Here is a 16,845-nt window from a genome sequence, read left to right as displayed (position 1 = left end):
TAGAACTCAGCTCTCCTCTATTTCTCATTCACAGTCTGTATTTTCAATTTTCAATCGTATACCACATTTCTGCAGTGTAATTCCCAGCCAGAAGAATGCCTAGAAGCTTAATTTAGGTACAACATATTATTCAAGACCTAGATTCTTTTCTGGTTGGGTAGCTCTTTCCTTTTGGCATATGAAGATCAAAAATTGGACATATAATCTATTTTAGTTGAAGACTTAATACAATAGTAATGTATGCCTTCATTAAGAAAATTTAATCATAGAGCTATCATCATAAATTGTCATGGATAAAATGAGCCTGTATCATGTCTCTTCCTTGGTTAAACTTTTCCAAGTCAAAATAGATTGTCGTGATGTCCAATAAAACCCTTTTTAATACAAATAATGTACTCGAAGATAAAATATGAAAGAAAAAGTTACTACATTACTTTGCAGAAACTCAATTTCATTTTAAAATCAGGTCAGAGGGCCCACTGCTTCAGCAAATCATTATTATCACTCAAGCTAGTTTTTCTCATAAAATGCCTGGATACACCAGATGTATGGATTTCTGTAATGCATGAATAGTATGTTAACATAATGCACAAAATACAGTTCAGAGTCACTTGTTAAGAAAATACTTATAAACATTATTTCTAGTGCAAAAGATTCCACCTAATAAATATGAATATCCTGTTAGATGGACTCAGTAGATGCTATTTTTGTTTTAAGAGACCCTAGAATTCCACATGTTTGAGTCATTCAGTAGACATTTCTCACCTTGAGTTTGGGCATACTCGTAATGGGACTCTTTGCTTGTGCACATAGTTACCTAGTGACTAACTTTCTTTTTATAAATGAGCCCCATTCCAGATTAAAACAGATGAAAGATTTCCAATCATTGTGGCCAGCCCTCAGGGTGGAAAATGAGCTCAGGAAGGCAGCTATCTGAAACTGAATACTCCCTGGAATGGACATTCCGTTCTAAGTCCCTTCAGGGAAACTCCAACAATAGCTCAAGCAGAAGCAAACACTTGTCTTTGAGATAGTCCAAGCCAACCATTCACTTCCTCAGCAATTTGTCCTCAGACACCCAGCTGGAGACTTAAAGCTCCTGTGCCCATATCAAAGAACTGCAGGCCCAGCATGTTTTAAATGTGTGAACAGAAGTCATTCTCAGAATTTCTACCCTTCCTGCATCTCTACAGCTTGGTATTAATTTCACGTGGCCAAAGATGTAGCCCCTCAAAGGAATCCCCAGAAGTTGGGCTTCTTTTTTTGACTCTGACACTTCTTTTGAGACTAAGAAAAAAACAGAGAAAAAAAAATACAGAGTAAACCTAAAATACGTCCGATTGCATAAAATATCTAGATTTTGCCACAAACATTTTAGTCTGAGGTTTACAACTTTCACAATTTGCTGAGCACTCAGTGGAAAAATAAAGTACTAAGGATTATCCTACTCAGTTTCGTTAGTTATCATATTGTGTATGGGAATATAATAATACATGCCACTATTCACTGTTAAATATGAACGTTTTTCAGGCTGGATGCCTAAGTTTCAAACACATAATGATCTGACAACGAAATAAGAATCAGACAAATGCTGTGGTATTTAATCATTCACTTATGTGCCGCCAAACAATTAGGCACAAGGAATCTATAGATAAGAGGCACAAAACTTACTCTCAAGAAGCAAGGAATTAAGTCAGAAACAGCCTGACACTGAAAAAGAGGCTATAATTACTTGCATAGAATTATCTCTAGTGAATTTTCACTAAGAATATAGAACAGGGGTACTATATTCTGACCTAGGGTAGTGAGGAACACTTTTGGACAATGTGCTATAAGCAAACACTAACAGGATGAACAGAGATTGTTAGTGGAAGATATGTGGTGATAGTGTTTTTTTGAGAACATTCCAAGAAGTGGGAACAAGTCATAGGTATGAAATTACATAACTTATTCATGGAACCACAATTTTGTGGCTAAAGAAAAGTGTGCATGATGAGGAACAGCAGATAAAGAGGTGAGAGATGTGAGCAGGTATCACACTATAAAGGGTCCTGTTGTGCTGGAGGCTGTATTTCACCCTGTAGCTAGAGGATTCTCTAAAGGATGTTAAGCTAGAGGCATAGCATCTTCTTTGTGTTTTAGAAACATGACTGGGAAGCAATTAATTAGAAGGATGGATTTGTTTAAGATCAGATTAAAGCAAGGAGATCATATACATAAACACACACACACATACACACTCACAGAGAGTGTCTTTTGATCTATGTATCTGTTTATACAATTTGTTATTTCTTTGGAAATTATATATAAATGAGTGATTCATTAATATTAATAGTTATAATAATGCAAAGGAAACAAATTATTCCCAATACCTTTACCACTCACCAAGCAGTTTCATACATCCCCTCTTTAACGCCAACAAGATGTAACTTTGTGAAGCAATATTATTAGTCCTAGTTTATTACAGAAGACAATCAGTATTATGTAACTTTGTGAAGCAATATTATTAGTCCTAGTTTATTACAGAAGACAATCAGCACTATGCTCAGCTCAGTGCCAGGCACTGTATAAATAAATAATAGTTAAATATTGGCTTGGCCATGCTTACTTTGCTTGGTAGCTAGAGTCAGGTTGAAAACACAAGTACTCTCAGGCCTTGTCCAGTTTCTATGCCCATGGACCAGCCTAACTTCTGAAATGCCAGCCCTTTCCATACAGGCATTTTGGTCATAAACAAAGTGAAGCACAATACCTCACAAGGTAGGACATTTAGAACAAGGCTTAAATCACAATGACATTTTGTTCAATATGTGATGCATGTTCCTGTATAATAGAAATGGATTGCATTCTAGTGAGTTAGCATTAAACCATCCTTTGCCTGTACCCTGAGTGGTGGATTTATTAATTTGTAAGACTTATTCTTTGATTAGGTCTGCTGATGATACACTGGCCTTTAGGACGCTGAGGTCTTGTTAAAGGTTTAACACTGTATTAAAAAAAATTATTTTGCAGTAAGTATAGAGTCACAGGAAGTTGCAACAAAACATGCAAGGATGTCTTATGCAAACTTTATCCTACTTCCTACAACGTGGACACCTTGGGTAACTGTAGTACAATGTCAAAACTGGGAATTAATTGGTATAATCCACAGAATTTATTCAAATTTTGCCAGTTACATGGATACTCATTTATTTATTTATTTATTTTTTGGGGGGTACACCAGGTTCAATCATCTGTTTTTAATGGATACTCATTTATAACCCTCTGTATGTGTGTGTGGGTGCGTGTGTGTGTAGTTCTATGCAATTTTACCACGTAGAGCTTTGTATAACACACACTACGATCAAGACACAGAACAGGTCCATTACCACAGGCTGCCTTGTGGCACCCCTAAATAGAATACCTCCCATTCCTAATCTGTGGCAACTGGTTAGGAATACTCTGTTCTTGATCTCTATAGTTCTGTTATTCAATAATGCGATATATAAAGGGAATAAGCTTTGGTTTTTTTTTCACTCAGAGTGGTGCCCCTGAGATCCATCATAGTTGTTGTACAGAATATCAATTGTTCATTTCTTTTTATTGCTAAATAGTATTTCATGATATAGATGCACCACAGTTTGTTCTACATACACCCACTAATGGACACTGGGTTGTATCCATTTTCTGGCTAGTGACAAGAAAGCTGGTATGAACATCCATGTACAGGTTTTTGTGTGAACCTTAAGTTTCCATTTTCTGGGATAAATGTCCAAGAGTGGAACTGCTGGGTTGTATAGAAATTGCATGTTTAGTTTTAGAAGAAACTGTCAAACTGTTTTCTAGAATGGTCGTACCATTTTACATTCCTATCAGCATTGCTTGAGAGGCCCACTTTCTCTGCATCCTTGTCAACTTTAGTATTGTCCCTTTAAAAAAAATTATTCATAATAAAAACTTTATATATTTGAGCCATGCAACATGATTTGATAGACATATACACAGTGAAATGATTACTAATCAAATTAATTAACATACTATCATCTCACATAGTTACCCACTGTGATGGCAGCACCTGAAATCTCTTCTCTTAACACACTTCCAACATTCAACACAGTATTATTAACTATAGTCACCACGCTGTACACTAGATCTCTAGAGCTAATCATCCTACATAACTGCAATCTGTATCCTTTAACCAACAACTCCCCATTCCCCCCAGCTCCCCACCCCTGGTAATCACCCTTCTACTCTCTGCTTCTACACATCTGACTTTTTTAGATTCCACTTATGACTGAGATAATACAGGTTTTTTTTCCTTCTGTGTTTGGCTGCAAGTTGTTGTCTTTCCCTTATAAAATGGGAACGTGGTTATTAACAACATATTTTTATACAGTGTAATTTATTTTTCATCGCAAAAGTCTTTTTGCCCTTTCTCAGGCGGATTATTTTCAATTTGCCTTTAAGTCCTCCCCACCTTCTATACCTCAGGACAAATCACTTAGTGGTCAATGTCTCTTCTCTAAAACATCTTAAAATGAAATTACTACTCCGTTTTTATACCCAAATACATGTCTCAATCTCTTTTAGGTTAAAAAGAAAATGGACCTCTTCTTCAAGAAATACATTGGCAAATAAGAGCAAAAAGGAAATACCTGATTTTTCCAGAATATCCACAGATAGCAATTGGGAAGAGGGAAAGGAGAGAGCAAATGTAAGAGACAAAGGAAAAGGACTAGATTACTATAGAATCAAGGAAGAACGTCTTAGGTATGAAGGAGGCAGTTAACATTGACAAGTGCCATTGAGAGTTTACAAAGACAGATGAAGGAAAGAAAATATACATGAGTTGAAAACAGTTAAAAACAAAACAAAATGATACCAAGAACCAAAAGAATCTAGAGTAAAATGGAGTACGGGGAATTAAAGAAGGAAATAAAACCCAACGACAAAATCCATATCTTCAATACTTATTTACAAACATTCAGCTTCAATCAGAATTAAAATGCTTTTGTTGTTGTTTCAAATTTTCATAAAATGCAATAAAATTATCAGTATTATAACACGTTCTTGTATGTGAATGGCTGTAATAATAGCGTGCAATACAATCTTAAACACCAATTCATTTATTCAAAAATATTCATGTGCCTGGTTCTGGAGAAACAATGGTGAGCAAAAACAACTGATATGGCTAGGTTCATGGAACTTACAACCTAGTCTGATTGATAAGCATTAGTCAGTCGCATAGGGAATTACAACATTGCTATGTGTTAAGGAGCGATGTTGCATGATATGGAAATTTTATCTACTCAGGGAATTTTGAAGTCTACTCAGAGGGAGTAGCTGGTCAGGGAAATGGATATTATCTAGGTGAAGAAGAGAGGGAACAGAAAGAAAAGCATGTGCAAAAGCCCTGTGGCAGAAAGAAGCAAGGCCTATGTAAGAAACAGAAAGAAAACCGGAAAGGTGGTAAGGCTGGCGGAAGCGTTACAGGTGATGTGACAGGAGAGGAAAACAGTACCTAGATCTTATTTTCTTTTGCTTTCCTTGCAGCCAACAGAAGCTACTAAAGTGATTAAGCAGGTGTTGATATTATCAAACTTAGCTGACTGGATGAATTTTAGAGAATCGATTAGAGGGAATGGGGAAGAGATGAAGCAAAGAAACCTGAAAGGAAAGTGCTGCTGTATTCCTAGTGAGAGGGAGCAGTGTGGGCTAGGATATGGGAGAAGAAATGAAGAGAAGTGGATCAAAAGATTTTAGGATATAAAACCCAAAGCAATTAGCAGCGGTTTAGACATAAGTGGGTGAGAGAGAGAAAAGTTTCAAGGATGAAATAGGTTTCTAGCTTGTGAAACGGAATGGCTAAGTAGCATCATTCACTGATACAGGGAACAATGAGAAAAGCTCAGGTTTTGTAGGGTGGATGGAAAGTTCCCTTTGAGCACTTAGAGCGGAGGTGGCTTTGTCACATATAAATGGAGATGCCAACCAGGTAATTGAAATTGTAGTGCTGGAATTCATTGGAGAAATCTGAGCTAGAGGTATAATTTGGCTGGTTATCTGTACATAGGTGTTAATAAAACCACAGGCATGAGTGCAATGACCATGGAAGGGATTACAGAGTCAGAAGACAAACCTGCTGGGACTGACTTCTGAAGAATTCTACTATTTAAAGGTTGTGTAGAGAGAATGAGCCCACAAAGTAGACTGAACAGAAACACCCAAAGAAATGGGAACAAACCCAGGAGAGTGCAATGCACAGATCTCAAGGGAAGACAACATTTTTAAGAAGGGAGAAAATAGTCAATATTGATCACTGTTCAAGTTCAAGAAAGAAGAGGAAAAATTTTTCTGAATTGGTTTTAGTGACATGACATTCTTTACTTGAAATAAGTCAGGTGAAGTTTGAATAGAAAATGAAATCATAACATTTTAAGAAAAAAAAATCTCAATATCTGGTTCCACTGGTGGATAATACCTTTATTTTATTTATTTTTTATTTTTGTATTTGTATCATACTATTATACATTCCATTTATAATACCATTTTCTTAAAAAATTATCAAAAAAAGAAATTGCTAATATACTTACCACTAATGTTTAATATTAAAATTAAATGATTAATAGCTCCTTAAGGAATAAAATAACAAACTATAACTATTATAATTGGGAAGCAAAATATGGATATAACAAGTTGTTTTCCCATTTTTTCCCAACAGTGTTGTAGTTTTCTTTATATTTTCCAAATGGAAGAGTTGATTTCAGTTTTGTTTTAATATTTACTGACATTGTATATATTAGTAAAGCCAAATTATTTGTGTTCACAGTACTAAATCTTACTCACGTGGGCCCAGTCCTTAATTTTTTGTTCATCTAGCACAGTAGCCTGTGTACAAGTGAAATAAAATCAGTAAGACATCTAGTGAGATCCTTCCGAGGAACTTGCTAGAGATGATTACAACAGATCAAGGGTTAAATTAGTTCTATGCTTTGATCTTTTGAGTTCACACAGTCAAAAGACTGAGGTAGGAATAAAACAGTAAAATAAGTGACCTATTGTGGATATCATCATAGATAGCCTCTAAGAAGGTCTAGAGGATGGGTATGAGGTTTTCAGGTCATCTAAATTTTTATTTAAGAAATTATAATATGTCCAGTTCTATAGTCTTTGAGTGAACACAAGTTTTATGAGTTTTTTTAAGGGATATTCTCAATGGAACTTATTTAGTTCTTGTTAGAAGACAGCATGATTCTTTCCATTTTGCATTTTGTTCTATCCCCTCTAGAGCGCTGACAGACCCTCTTCGTCAAAATCTGAGAGGTTGTGGCAGTTGACTGGTTAAGAAACTTGAATCCTTCGATCACTCTGCCAACTGTTCAAATCCTGACTCCGGTATGTACAGCTGAGCTACTGTAGGCAAATTACTTAAGCTCCCTGTATCTCGGTATCCTCATCTGTTACATATAGATGATTATATCCTCTACCTCCCAGAATTGTAATGAGAATTAGCTGAGATACATGTAATATACTCAGAGAAACACTTGATACTTGGTATAGCATTGATGAATGCTATATATTATCTTTGAAGACCAGGTGAACCAAAAATATTGCTATGCACATACAAGGGACTGTTAATAACTGTTGACGTAGGATATATCAACGCCTCTGATTCTTGTCTATGAATAATTGCTCCTTCTGCTCATTTTCTAATTCACATCTCCCATATGCCCATACTCTAAGGCCTATTTATAAAGCTGGATTCTTCAATGAAACTTTCATAATCACATAATCTATAAGTAATCATTTATGGATAATTTGTACCATGGTTTATAACTCTCCTGACATATCATGGTAGTGGTATTTATGTGTGTGTGTGTGTCTATGTTTTTAATGACTTACAGAGTTGTAATTTCATAAAAGGCAGAGAGAATATTGCAGGTGTTCAACTATGCTTATTTACAAGCAAGTAAAAACCTAATAGAAAAAAACCTGCTCAATATTATATTAATATTCTATCTAGTCTTACTTCCCCAAAAGCTAACTGGTAAGTACACTACACTCATCCATGACTAAATTTCAATTACTCAAGAACCTTCTTTCTCTTCAGTACAATTCTAGCTTTATTTAAACTGAATTGTCAATGTTTTCTAAGTATTTTTACCATTCTCCCAGATTTAAGAATAATCAATTTTACTAATGGTTCTCAAGAAATTCTAGACATTTCTCCAATAAACATCTATATTAACTAAAATAGCATTAAATAAAGTGCAAACTTACCTTGTCATATCTATCCAATTCTGTACTCTCTAAAGGATGATTTTTCATATTGCTTAACAACTCTGACTGAGCAATTGAAATTCAGACTATGATAAATGTTTTACACTGAAGGCTCATTTCATTATACAGTAGTCAGTTGAAATGGGGTTTCCGAAGAAGGTATTTTTAGGAAGCGCAGAGTACAGGAAAAAGCTGAATACATTGTACAATTTGAATATTTATTGAACTTTTCTACTAAGGCAACATTTTGGTGATATAGAAATACAGATGCGGGAGAGGCAATTAAGGGTAAATAGATGGTAGAGATTGTGGAAACCAAGACACCTGGTGCTGCGAGTTCCTCATTCACAAAGTCATTAAACTGGAGATGGAAAGAGACACTCCACTTTACAGAAATACTATTTTCCTTAGGATTTCATCATTCTTTCTAGATGCCTCTTCTATGATGTTCTGAAGTGTTCTTGCCTCCCTTATTGAATTCCTGACCTCCTTCTCTTCACCCTCTATATGATCTTTCTAGCTAGTCTCATCCACTCTCTACCGCTCACATGTTAAGTCCCCAATAATGACTTCATTTGTAGGCTTCACATCCCCAGATCCAAACTCATGCTCTCCATAACAAACTTATTCTAGATCTCCAATCCTTCCCATTATTCCAGTTCCCTTCAAGTCTTCTCCTTGTAAATGGCAGCATTATCCATCCAATTCTACATGCCATGGAGGGTGCCACATCCAATTCAATACTAATTCCTACTGACCCTATCTCCTAAGTAAATCTTAAATCAATCCACTTCTTTCAACTCCACTGTCACCATTCTAGTCAACACCACCTTCTTTTGCCCCTGGAGAAGCTACCAGATTGATAGCTTCAGACTGATAGCTCTTCATCTACTCTTAACATATCCTAATCTCTTTTTCACAAAACAGAGTAATATTCTTAAACAAAAAACAAACCCACAAACATGGTCATATCCCTGGATCTTACTATACAGAAAACAATCATTCTCATGAGCTCTAAGGCTTTGAATGATTGGAAACCAGCCTAGTGTTTCAGCTGCATGCTTGTTCCAAACTGTGCCTCACTTATGACACTTGAGGAAAACTGACCTTTTAGTTCTTTCTTCATACCAACTTACACCTTCACATATGTTATTCCCTCTGAATGTCACATTTTCCCTCTTTTTCCGTTGGACAACTGTCGCCCAACCCCATTCTTCTTTGTCATACTTTGAATGTCATTTTCTTAGGAATCCTTCCCCCAATTTCTAATACTGGTCTACATCTCACTATCATACATTCTTCTAACAATGTATGCTTTACACTGTAGCCCTTATCCCAAACGCAATTTAAATAGTGTATGTATGTGTGTGTGTGTATATATATGTATATGTGTGTGTGTGTGTATGTATATATTCTCTTCTAAGTTCTAATCTCATTGAGTTAACTTATTTAGAACATTACCTCCAGAGCAAGGCACAATACCTAGCACAAGTAGACACTCAATATACACTAGTTATGGGACTAAATGAATGAATAACAAATTGTTCCTTCTTTATTTTTTTAAGCTCTTTATTGGAATATAATTGCTTTACACTGTTGTGCCAGTTTTTGCTGTACAACAAAGTGAATCACCTGTATTTATACATATATCCCCGTATTCCTTTCCTCCCGCGACTACCGAAACCCATACAACACAAACTTTGCGAAGTCACTTCCTTTGATACTTTTATTTCTGGATTTATGTAGAGAGCCAATCTATTTGCAGACATTTAGAGTAAAACACTGCAAAGTCCATAGGGTTGAGTGAAGTAAACTCTGTGATAACACTTGATGCTCTCTGACATCGCCCATTAGAGGTGGGGTATGTACACCTAATCCAGAGGAATCCTCTAGCTCTTCAGCAGCTGTTCACATGGCTCCTGACCTGCCCTTCAGGCTCTACTAAATCAGGATTCCCCAGCTGTCTGAGCTTCCAGTAAGCTCTTTCAGTTAACCACCTACATGCCAACACTGCTTGTATCTTGTTACACTCTTTAGCGTCTAATTTTCCCTCTTCCTTCCTAGTTATTTTCCAATACATCAGAGCCACTGGGATTCACCACTCTCATACATAATTTTATCCGTTCCTCAACTATTCTGATAACATTCTGTCTGCTTAGTCAGCAATCTATTTCTAATACTGCCCTTGTGACCATTAATATAAAAAGGAATTACTTAACTTGCCTTTGATGAAAATACTTCAGCAGTTCTGACTCTGATTTTTCTCCTTTCTTATTCCCTTAGTTTGACCTCACATAGTTTCCGAAGCTAAAATCTGCACTTGTAACAGTGTGCTGACTCCTGTGCCCTTTAAGTCAGCACTTAGCTCAGGCTAAGGTACTATTGCTGCTGTAATCTGATAAAGGAGCAGACAAGCTGTGTGCAAATAAAGATGGGTGCCAAGAATGAGCAAAAAGTCACTGATGTTTATGCCCTTTTATAGTCCTGATTCCATGACAGTCTTAGCCAAAAGCAGAGTGGGAGGAGGGAGAGCAATTTAAAACAAAACAAAGCAAAAGCCAAAACGAGGGTTAAAACCTGAAAGGGTAACCCCTTTTATTTGCCCATAATTGGGCATAATGAGACATTATAACGCTATGTGCTTAATTAATACTGGTCTTTTTTAAACATCAATTATTTCATAAGGTTGGAGATAAAGTACATCTAAAAGTGGAAGATAAACTGGCAAAAGCCTGTATGTTATTTTGGCATATATAAATCCCTCACTGTTGTAATGCCTACGAATGGGCTGAGTATTTATTAAATCTAAACTAAGAGCTTGACAATTCAAACATTTTTTAAAAGTTTCTTTGAAATTCTATTAACCCTGCTGAAAACCCACTCAGCTACCTACATTCTGACTTTCTTACATGAATAAGCATTAAAGCATTCACTTTAATATTCCTCCTATTCATTAAAACAACCCAATTTTCTACTAAGAAATAAATAATAAAATGAAATAAAGAAAAACAAAGTGCTTCCTCAGATTGTTTTACTTGAACAGTAACATAATAAGACTAAATATTTTAAACTAGCCTTAGATATATTTCAGCTTTCAAAACCGATGTACAGAAAATCATTTTTCCAACATTTAAAATGTATGGAAAATCATTTGCTTAAAATTATATGGAATCAAAATACTGAATTAACAGTTCTGGAAGATTCATTTATGCACACTGAAAACATCAACAGCATCAATATTTCACCAGCATAGCATCAAAATGACAGTTCCTTTCCAGTTAAAGGATAATTGTCGACTCTCCCCACCTTCCATTAGTGAAGAATGGGGTGAATAATGACAGAGCAAAAGTGAGGCACTGAGGCAGAAGGTAAAAGATAATAAGGAGACTGGGAAGAAATTGATTTCCAAACTCAATCCGGATTGCTAGGAACAGTTGTTTTCTCCGGGCTTAGTATCATTAAATATATTGTACCTCTCTAGGGACTGTAGGGCCCCAGAAAGTTGCTCTGCGTCTTCTTTCACCGATTGAAATTCTGAGGTCTTCTAAGTGAATATCAGAGCATAAAGACCCAGCACAGAGCTGGATGGAGATTTTTCCTTAAAACGGTAGCCTAAGTGGAAGACTCTAGCTCTGGGAGAAGGAATACTGCCCTTCGCTTTTGTCAATGGGTATGTGGGGGAGGTCGTGTGGTCACAAGACTAGGACTCTTTTAAGCATGAATGAGCAGGGCCATTCCTTTTCTGCATCCTCATCTGCCTGCTGCTTGTCAGAACTGTGGCTGAGACATTTAAGACTCCCTTAAAACACTGGACCCAAGGTTTGTTGTTTTGTGGTTTTCTGGCCATACTCAGGGCAGTAATCTTGAATGGGGAAAGAAAAAGGCCATGTCCCTTGGATTTAAAACGTTTCAGAATCTCTGGAGGAGCCATCTGGTTTAAAAAGGCACTTGCAGAATTCTAATATGCTATAATATATGGGAAAACAAGCTCTTGATACTCTTAAGTTTCAGAAAAAAGCAAACCAAATCACCTTAGCTGCTAATTTTCAAACTAGTGTTTGCATATGAGTGATTCCCAAAAAGCAGGGTTACTCTCCCCTTCAAGAGAGGATATCAGAATCTCTGAAAGACATTTTCACTTGCAATATTAACTAGAGGGAGCTTGACATTTTACAAATATAAAGGTGTTAAGGACAATTCTACACGTGACAGAAGTAGACAAACCCCTTCCAAACTGGCAAAATAATAAACTATACTATAGCGCTGCCAACCTAACTTTCATATCTGTATTAAAATTAAACTTCAGAACTCCAAATACACTATGAATATCACTCTATCAATACTGCAGAGTGTGAAACTTCAAGGAAGTTTAATGAATAGATGCTTTTAAATGAGGAAAAAGGTGAAGACCACAAGGTGTTTATTTGTTTGCTTGTTTGAGTTTTGAAGATCAGTCTGCTGCATGGACCGTACTCCCCAAAGAAAAATATTTTCATGAAATTATGCTATGGTACTTGGTTGCATTTAATTTTAAAAAGTCTTCTCATTTCCTATACTGCAGCCCATGACCTTCCCAACAAAATGTTCCAATATGAACCAACTTCCTTGATAACAGAACGCAAATCTCCTAGGACTACAGCAGGACTTTGTGAGAAAGAAAACTGTTGCCTCCCTCTGAATCCAATCACAACCTGAATGTATTGTATAAAAATAAACCAAGGTCATCCTTATTCCTTCTCATTGTGATTTGGCTTGTCTTCAAATTACATACACTGTATATCTGAAATAACTGCACCGCCTCCATTAACTGAGTTTGACATCGCTTTAATCAATGTATCTTTTCAGAATGAAAGGCAGAAATGTCAAATTCCAACCATTATAAATTCTTTTAACTCTAATCTGCATTAAATAAAAGCTTGTCTTTGAGAAATATTATATGCTTTAAAGAAATATAACTAGCATCAATTTTATTTTAAAATGTAAGTGGGAGAAGATTCAACCACAACAAATCTCTTCATACAGAGGTGATTTCCCATGAAACTTTTAAAGCTTAAGTCTTGAAGCCCTTCACTTATATTGGCTCCTCGGAAGTCCTACCTCATTGTGTATTTGTAATTTTGTATTACTTTTCCTAAAAGAGACCCCTTCCTTCAAGTGTTCAACCTCAGCCCCCACAAAACCTAGGTCTACTTCTTCCTTCACAGCTTGTTATGTTTTGTCATTACTCTTATTTGTCAATGTCTTTTAAAATGATGTGTATTTAAAGTAGAAAATAAAACAAACAGAAAATTTGGATTTTATATATATATCTGAGTCACTGCTGTATACCTGAAGCTGACACAGCATTATAAATTATACTTCAAAAAAAGGTTCAAAAAAAGAAAATTATCTTCAAAGAAAAGTTAATTTGCAATTAACTTTCAACTCTTAGGTAACTTAGTACTCTGTGATTTAAATGTGTACATGTGTTTATATAAAAATACACAGTCACACCAAAATATCGTGTTTCTTGTATCTGCAGTGCAACAAAGAATGGTTTAATGAAAAGCATGATAAATCATTTTTAATAAGTTAGGGAAATATTACAGCAGAAGGTGGAAGGGGAAGGAAAGTTTGGGAAATCACTTTGTTTTAGTTTTGTGATAAAGCCATGATGAAAGATAATAAAATAGAATTAAAAAAAAAAACCCTGACTTTTCCAGAGAACAAAGATTTTAATCTCTTTTATTAAACCACACAAGTGGTTAAGAACTTGACAATTTGTTTCACATGCAGCAAACGACTTGGACTACAAAGATTTCAAATGAATACTTTAGGACTAAAGAGGAAGCTGTATTAATATCTCTCTCCAAATTATGAATTTATATTTCAGTGCTGTCTAGCTAGAGTAGTGTCAACCAACACCTCTCTTCCTTAAATAACATAAATTTGCACAGAACACTTTGGAGTATTTTTTTTTAAGTTTAGAGTAACTACTATATGATATTGTCTACTGTATTTTCCATACTGCTATGCCAAGTAAGAGACACAGAAAGCTTCTATTAAATTAACAAGTATATTATCTATTTTCATCAGCAATCTCTTTTTCATAGTTAAGATGCTCTTAAAAGACTCTGCAAATGGAATTCTAAAAGATGATTTTATTAGGCCTCAAGATAATTTGCATCATTTAAAAAATTCTAACGAAATGTATAATTTGCAATCAATTATTTGAATGATTCTTTGCAATGCAGTATTTAAGTAATTCTAAAAGTAAACAATACTTATGTTATTACAGTCATGTTCTCTATTAATTGGTAACTATTTTGGTTAAAACCGAACCAACTGTACTCTTTTAAGTTTTTCAAACTAAGGCAATTTAAAAATTTGGATTCAAATGTCAATACACTCAAATAGTATTATGTTGTCAACTAATAAAATTTAACGTATAACATTACCTCGTGAATATCTTCCTTTTCTCTTAACAAACTGATTATCATGTAGCCTAAGTATTACCTGATCATTTCAAAATGTATTATAATAAAGTCCTACAGGGCTTGTCCAAAAAGGTTAGCTTTCTTCAAATTCCGATTAAGAATTTAAAAAGTTATTTGAATATCTATGACAAAGCAGACAGTATGTTTGCCTTGCTTCATTCCAAAATTAAATCTCTGCTATTCCTCCTAAATTGCTCTATACACTGGTTTATGATTTTAATTTTGTAGCTATATTGATTGATCAAGTGCTTAATATGAGTGTATTGCAAAGAACAAACATATGCTATTATATTTTTGTTCTATTAGTAAATGGGATGGTTTTTCAATCAGAAAGCAATTCTGATACTCACCAAAGAAATTTATAAAATAAGGAAATTATATAAAAATATTTTACTACAAAAATCTGGTAGTGTCTTCTGCGAATCAATAAATGCACAATGTTATTTTTTTCCACAATTTTTTCTCAGAGGCAAAACTTCTGTTGTGACTTTTCCAGAAGTTTTGAATAGTTACTTATTTAGAGATATTTACTTTTTTCATTCTTAGTTATAGGCATTGCTCTCATATCTATTTCAAAATGACTATAATCCACAAGTCAAAGGCAGGGAAAAAAAAAGATAATCTCCTTCATCCATCTCTTTGGGACACACTGCACTCCTCCTATACTATTTTTATATATTATTTTTCCTTTTGTGCCACAGTCAATTTTTACAATTTTCATCAGTCACCCTGACTTTCTTAAAATGAACAAAATAGGTATAGTTTATATAAAAAGCCAAACTAAAAAGTTTTACTGAAAAGCTAGGTCATCATAGACATGAAACAACACAGTGACTTCACTGCAAAACATGATTAGAAGCCCCTTATGTTTTTCTGTTGTTTTCTCAATAAAAGTACCTGGTCATTTGCCAGCACAGATCATCTCATTATGTGAAATAATTTTCATGATACGCTACAGAAAAGAACATTCAAAATATTAAGTGCAATATGAGAAAGGAACTTTTAAATATTTATCAATACTTTTCTCAACCTCCACTTATCCATCACAATTCATTTCATTCTTTATTTTTCCCCCACGACATGCCGGATAAAATTTTTCTAACCTTGAGGCGTCCACATGTCATTCCCATAGAGCAATTAGTTCATTGAGAATATGTGTCAGGTCACTACCCCACATGTAACCGTAACTAACTACAGAAATATCAAATAATCATGAGAATAACTCAGATACACAAACTATTTCACAGCAATTTAAATGGTTTGTTACAAATACTCCAAGCCAGATAAGCATATTCTATTACTCTAGTAGTCTCTTAAATGAGAAAGATGTGTTTGATTATACTTGCAAAAGAAAAAATTTAAACTCTACCTTATTTCTTTTGAAAAGTTTTCCCAATGAGAAACATGTACACCTGCACATATGTGTACAGTATATATAATATTTATGCTTATTTACAATCTACTATAATAAGTTTAAATTAATCTGCCTAATCAGTGAGCTTGTCACAAACTAAAAGTTATGCCATGGTAAAAAATATTTTTAGTTACTTTGTACTTACAACAGTCCTCTACTTCTTCCCACCAAAGCATTTGGAAAAAAGAAAGGTATCTATCAAGGCAGCGATAAAAATCCTGGTAAAATTTCTCCCAACTTTATTGCTTCAGTAGGTTTAGGAATGATGAGAAACCAATCAACTTCAGCAGACTTTAAAAAATAAGACTTCAGGTTTTCCTATTTGTTTTCTCTGAAGCTAATTGCCTCCAAGATCTGAGTCCTGTAAGGGGAAAGTGAGTGATCCCAACACTGAGTGAGTCAACATAGTAACTGATGCCAGGATTCTGTAGAGGCCCCTGGATATTTCGAATTCCAGGACCTGCGCAGAAGCAAGAGACCCGCCTTTTCTCTCAAGTTGGTTTCCCATAATAGGACTGCCCATGGCCACTACATATAAGGTTGTGCTTCCAGCATGGCAAGTCCTGTGAATTCAAATAGTGTTCAACTGTGTTCTCATTAATATCCAAACCAGAATAGCACGGTGGACATAGTACTTTTTCTCAAAGCCTTCTAAACAGAAAAACTTTTCAGTACACAACCGTAACAAGACTTTCT

The 16,845-nt window shown here is 35.1% G+C and overlaps 1 protein-coding gene across 5 annotated transcripts in view; it reads right to left on the bottom strand.

Moving 5' to 3' along the window:
* DMD (dystrophin) overlaps positions 1-16,502 on the bottom strand; it is a 1,940,210-nt gene extending 1,923,708 nt beyond the window's left edge. For all 5 annotated transcript variants that reach the window (XM_057717394.1, XM_057717395.1, XM_057717398.1 and 2 more), the window contains exon 1: positions 16,295-16,502. In XM_057717394.1, the coding sequence (XP_057573377.1) occupies positions 16,295-16,325 (31 nt within the window). In that variant the 5' untranslated portion in view covers positions 16,326-16,502. The remainder of the gene's footprint in view (positions 1-16,294) is intronic.
* Between the last annotated feature and the right edge of the window lie 343 nt (positions 16,503-16,845).

The sequence above is a fragment of the Hippopotamus amphibius genome, chromosome X, assembly GCF_030028045.1.
Source record: "Hippopotamus amphibius kiboko isolate mHipAmp2 chromosome X, mHipAmp2.hap2, whole genome shotgun sequence".
NCBI classification, from domain to species: Eukaryota; Metazoa; Chordata; class Mammalia; order Artiodactyla; family Hippopotamidae; genus Hippopotamus; species Hippopotamus amphibius.
The sequence above is the reverse complement of the archived record's forward strand: the minus strand, read 5'-3'. Positions and strand labels throughout refer to the sequence as shown.